Source organism: Astyanax mexicanus, unplaced genomic scaffold (genome assembly GCF_023375975.1).
Source record: "Astyanax mexicanus isolate ESR-SI-001 unplaced genomic scaffold, AstMex3_surface scaffold_34, whole genome shotgun sequence".
In the NCBI taxonomy this organism is placed as follows: domain Eukaryota; kingdom Metazoa; phylum Chordata; class Actinopteri; order Characiformes; family Acestrorhamphidae; genus Astyanax; species Astyanax mexicanus.
The window spans coordinates 1,885,740-1,891,770 of NW_026040044.1; the positions used below are offsets into that span (position 1 = coordinate 1,885,740).

The 6,031-nt window shown below is 36.1% G+C and overlaps 1 protein-coding gene across 1 annotated transcript; it reads right to left on the reverse strand.

Annotated features, from left to right (window-relative positions):
* Positions 1-3,934: 3,934 nt before the first annotated feature.
* Positions 3,935-6,031, reverse strand: LOC125790067 (uncharacterized). The gene is made up of 2 exons (XM_049473175.1): positions 4,315-6,031; positions 3,935-4,175 (listed from the first exon to the last, which is right to left on the reverse strand). Exon 1 carries the CDS (start codon positions 5,602-5,604, stop codon positions 4,708-4,710), a length of 897 nt encoding a protein of 298 aa, XP_049329132.1. The 5' UTR covers positions 5,605-6,031; the 3' UTR covers positions 3,935-4,175; positions 4,315-4,707.

Sequence of the window (6,031 nt, forward strand, 5' to 3'; positions counted from 1 at the left end):
AGGTGTTTCCCATAAGCGTGGTTGGAACTATGGAGGTAACCACGTTAGTAACTTGCATAGTGCGAACCTTAGTTAAGGTCCGGTGTACCATCCGGTGTTCTGTCGATTTTTGCTACCCTGTCAAACCGTACTACCCTAGTGCATATTTAATTTTTAAATATAAAATTGCTAGAAAAAGCCCTATATTTAAACATGGTAGGATATTTGGAAAGCCTGAATCAAAATATCAGGAAACAGTTTAGGGTTATTAGAGGTGATTATAAACCTTATTTTTTATTATTGCTAACTTATTATTACTTTCATTATCATCAGCTGTCATTTACGCATTTGTAATACTAAATAATAAAAAATAAAAAAAATAATGGCAAGGGGTTTCTGGTTGTTTAATGCACCCAAAAAGAACAGAATTACCATAAAAAAAAACAATAAATAAATAAAAAATGTTTCCACGCATGGGCGCTGGTGTTGAGAAGCACATCTCGATCGGTTGCACAATTCGACAGAACACCGCGCGCTGCACGTCGTAAGTGCTCTGCTGAACCACTGAGTAACACATATTTCTCAGGTCTCATTTGAGTAAGACTCATTCAGAATGGTGATTATTTTATAAAAAAAAATATTGCAATAGCAAATATGTGTATGTTTTTTTAAGTAACTCTGTCTGTTACAAATAATAATGAATATATAGCAATTATTGTCTACATTTTACTTGCAGTTCATTGTTATGTTTTCAATAGTATTGTTGTCCGTTATGTTCTGGTGATAATTACAATATAAATAGCCTAAATGATACATTAGTAACATATTTTTGGCATAATATTTTAAAGATTGTGAGTTTTGCACGTTTTCTGCTGGGAAAGTCTGGCCGAACACATCTGGAAACACCTTAGTTAAGACCACGGTGGTTCAAACCAACATAGTTCAGACTTCTGTGGTACCAACAAAGTACGATGGTTTCGGGAAACGATCGTACTTCAGATGTTAGTTAGTTTAACGATGCATCGTACCACGTTAGTTCAATGCTAGGCTCCGTCGTTGTACGGGAAACGCACCCCAGGATGGTTAGACTTTTGTGTTGTTCAGAATGTATATTATTTGTTTAATGCCCAAGCTAAACTGACTTAATCTGTGTGTGTTTCAGATTCAACTATCCTGCCAGTAGAGAGAGGATGAAGATGAAGAGAGGGAGAAAAATGAATAACGAATAATAAAAAAATAAAACCACTTAAAAGACTTTTCATTCTTGTATTTAGTGGGGAATTTATTTTATTTATTTATTTGGTAGCATATTTTATTTACATCAGTAATGTATATATGTTGCCCTTCATGTTTAATGCTGTCAGTAAAAGATAATGTATAATAATAAGGATCACGTGTTTAAATATTTATGCTAGAAAAGGGAATTTTGAGGTGAAATGGTAAGGAAGGAATTCATTAACATTTTGGTATTTATCTTTGAAACTTTATGATATTTGTTTTGTTGCATACGCAAATGTTATTAATATACTTCATGAATATTAAACAAGCTGTTTATATTTATTATTAAATATTTCATATTTGAGGAAATATTAATTTTAAGTTTTATTTACAGTCAGTGCTTATTAAATAGGACAGTTTGGGGGTTTATTTGTATAAAAAAGAGCTGATTAATGAGGGGATTTTAATGAAATTAATTAGGGTAAAGCTCTGTAAAGTGTGCCGCTGGTAGAGAGGGGTGAGAGGTGAAAGGGCTTCAGAGGTAAGATGGTGGATGTAGTGCGTCCGAGGCTGCGTGCGTACTACGTACTGACGTACACCCTAAACCAGCACGTACTGCTGAAGTACGCGATTTCGGACACAGCCAGAGAGAGCATTGTGATTCTAGCAACACTTGGCAGGAGTCCAAAACGATTTCCTGTCAAAATAAAAGTCCCCCTGAAATGTAATAAAAATCAGTTTTGAGGCTGTAAATGAAATAGTATGAACTAGTTTAATAATATTTACAGTTTAAAACTAATTAAAAGCTTTTAAAAACTTCTAAACACGTTTAAATAACGTAGATAATAAAATAAAAAGTAAGAAATTGTACTAAAACTAGTGTTGCTGGGTAATACAGTTTTGCACTAGCACTTTATCAATATATTCTGATTAAGGACACATAACTCTTTAATAAAAGTAACATTATAAAGAAAAATATATTTCTTTAAGCCACTGACAGCATGTTTTATACTAGGCGAATAGAAAAATCAGTGGATTTCAGAGGTTTCACTGTACTAAAACTAGTGTTGCTGGGTAATACAGTTTTGTGCTGGCACTTTATTACTATTATTATATTCTGATTCAGGAAACATAACTCTTTAATAAAAGTAACATTATAAAGAAAAATATATTACTTTCAGCCACTGACAGCCTGTTTTATATGGGGCGAATAGAATAGTCAAACCTCTGAAATCCACTGATTTTTCTATTTGCCTAGTATATAACATGCTGTCAGTGGCTGAAAGAAATGTATTTTTTTCATAATGCTTCTTTAATTTAACATTAAATTACGTTGTTAGACATATCTTTATATGCTTATCAAAATATTTAAAATACTGATAACATTTACAATAAATGTACATCAATTTACCATGCTTACTGACATTGTAAAATGGAGTATGAACAAGCCTCAACTAGTTATTAAATGACAAATGTTTAAACATTATTTATCATTAAAATTCCTTAAACTATTGACTCAGATCATAATTAATTAACAGTATTTACTACATTTTACTTCATAATACCACATATTGCTCAACCCAAGTGTTAGTTTCTTCTATTCTCTTTCTTCTCAGTTTTTTCAATTCTTTAAGTAAATAATGCTGGTTGTTAAGTAGTGTATTTTTTTAAACAATGTCAAATTGCTCAAAGTGTGATGTGACTTCTTAATATTAATGTCACATTCACTTCTTTATTGCATTGTGTAATAATAATAATAATAATAATAATAATAATAATCATTATTTTATTTTTAACAGTGTTTTATTAAACAGAATGATACTTTCATTTGTTAACATGTTTTATTCTGTGTATTAACACAGAATTGTACATTACAATATGGATTTTTTTGTTAAATTACCAAGCCAATCGACGTTATTTAAAACAAACCAGAGTGAAATTCCACTTCTTTTCTGTCTTACCTAACCTTCTTCTCTGTAAAATCACTTCAAAAACGAATTATTTATTTTTAAATTTAATATTTTAGAGGCGGACTTTTATTTTGACGGGAAAGTCACATGTCTTTCCAGCAACTGTTGCTCATTTCACGGAGCTGAGAGAGAAGGAGGGAGTGAGCAGGAAAGAGGAGAAGGGTAATGCTGCAGGCCGGAGCACCAGTGGGCGTGGCTAAAGGGCGGAGCATGTGTCAATCATTGTCGACTGCAGCCAATCAGATACTACACTTTCGTTGTCAATCACTTTTTATTAAGCCAATCCTCAGACAGACCGAGCTGTCCATCATTTTTTACTGCAGCCAATCACCTTAACAGATCTGTTAAAAGAAGGCGGGAACTGCGGTGCTACCGGTTAAACGTAGCGCGATTTAAACTTTCCTCAAATATGAAATATTTAATAATAAATATGAACAGACTGTTTAATATTCATGAAGTATATTAATAATACTTGTGTAACACTAAGCAGGTTCTGAACAAAAAGATGAATCAACCGAAATGGGAGGGCAAATTAATTTGAAACAGCTTTTACCTTTATTTAATCCAAAAATACTCAATTGTAAAAAACAGCATCAATGATAGAATCTACTTCATTAGGCCAATTTACTAAAAATATACAACAAACAGATACTAGCAAAATATATGTTTCACAGTGATAAAACAGTGACATAGATTAAATCTGCAATCAAGAAAAAAACTAAATTAATATATTTTACCTCCTTGCAGAATATACAGGTTCACTGTATTTATCTTAAAAAAAACAACCTGCCATATACAGCAACCATGACAACCATAAGAATCTCATGTGGGCTCCACACCAAAGTTATCCACCAAAATCCGCACCTACAGATCACATAATACACCATTAAGCATACATGCTCAGAATTTCCCCCTTTAAACTCATATCGAATACTAACCCTTTAAATGCAGCCACAGCTCCCCTCAGTGGCCAGCAATCCCCAGCACAATAGAGTGTTTCCCTCTGAGCTACAAACAATAACAACTACATTTAATTATAGCCACTAAAAGACCGTTTCTGCTTCACACAGAGCCATGCTGACTACCTATACATTAAAAATGGGTTTAATTCTCAGAGTAAGCACAATAAAAACGCTATTTTACTTACTTTTAGTGTTCCCAGAGCCCACGCAGCATGGCCGAGTACATACACACTACTGACCCACTGGCTGCCGCCATTCCTAGCTTACGCTACAGCCCTCAGCTACCGTAATAGACGCAGTAGCGCCCCTACCGTAATGCACTTAATATGGGAGCCCATTACATCTACCCCCCCACGAAACAAATCATCGCCTCGATGATGAAAGAGAAGAAGAAAAACAATAATAACCTTCTGAGAAAAAAACAAGTAATAATAATAATAATAAGATCAAACAAAGCAACAAAAAAACTAATATCAGGAACAAACAAACAAACAAACAACAAAACAAAACAAAACAAAAAAAGTAATAATAATAATATGACAAAAATTAATAGAAACCAAGCATGACACTGCATTCACCTACAGGGTCTCTTCTACCTGTCCCAAACTGGTTACTACAGCAGACAAAACGTCTTTCAGGATGGTTAAGCAAACCACACTAACATGTACACCTAAGTGAGCCTCATTCTCCCCCATATTTCCCTTCACTGACCTAGGCAAATGGAAAGGATTTGTATGCTTCCCTGCTGTGTGCCTACAAGATCGACGTACTGGCTCTTGAGATGTTACCCGATTTATCTCCTCACTTTGGCTACGAGCCTCCCCCATATCACTACTCTCACTATCATGGCCATCTAACAGATCAACAGGTGCGTCTTCACTTCCCTCAGAGGACGATGACCCCATTCCTAGCTCTTCATTGTCCACCGTTCTAGACTCCATCAGACTTCTGTCACTAGACGCTGTCCTCACTTCCCTCCTAACCCATAAGGGTTCCGTTTCATCCTCAGAGGAAATCTCACAATCCTCCACCATGGGGTCATGCCGAGCTCTTGCATTAACATCCTCAAACTCCAGTTCAGAGCTACATGGGCGCAGTTCGGTTCTATGGATATTCTTAGGAGCCGAAGAGCCATCAATAGGGGCAACAGTATATACTGCCTTGTTTGCATCTGGCCGGGATAGTACACGAAATGGAATAGTCATCCATAGATCTTGTATCTTGTGCCTCCCTTGAAAATTGTGATTCCTACGATACACAAGTTGCCCGATCTGTAATGAACTATCAGGAGTCGGGGCCCCATGATACTTCTTTCGTAAAGCTGCTGCGTGTTGCAGCTGCACTCTTGCTTGCTGAAACGCCCCCTGCAGACGATTCTGATGCTCCAGGATCCAATCCTCTCTGGTCCCTGAAAAATCCTCTACTGGCGTACCCAGCAGAATGTCAATGGGTAAATTGGGCGGCTGACCAAACATTAGAAAATATGGGGTAAACCCAGTACTAGCATGCTCAGTGGTGTTGTAGGCGAATACCACATCAGGAAGATACTCTACCCATCTTCTCTTTTTAGCAGGTGGTAAAGTCCTAAGAAGATCATGAAGGGTTCTGTTAAACCTTTCACACTGCCCATTTCCTTGGGGCCTATATGGTGTTGTTCGGGTTTGCTTTATATTGTACAATTTGCAAAGACAATGAATCACTTCAGCTTCAAAACACCTCCCCTGATCTGAATGGATCCTCTGCGGGACACCATATTTGTGAATCCACTCCCTCACCAAAGCTTTGGCAACCGTAATAGCTTTCTGATCTCTTGTGGAGACTGCAACAGTGTACTTAGAGAACACATCCGTAAACACCAAAATATTTTCCCGCCCATCACTGGAGGGCTCCAGAACAGTAAAA

Coding starts and splice junctions, on each gene's coding strand:
- LOC125790067 (XM_049473175.1), bottom strand. CDS start 5,604: ATGTTTGGTCAGCCGCCCAATTTACCCATTGACATTCTGCTGGGTACG.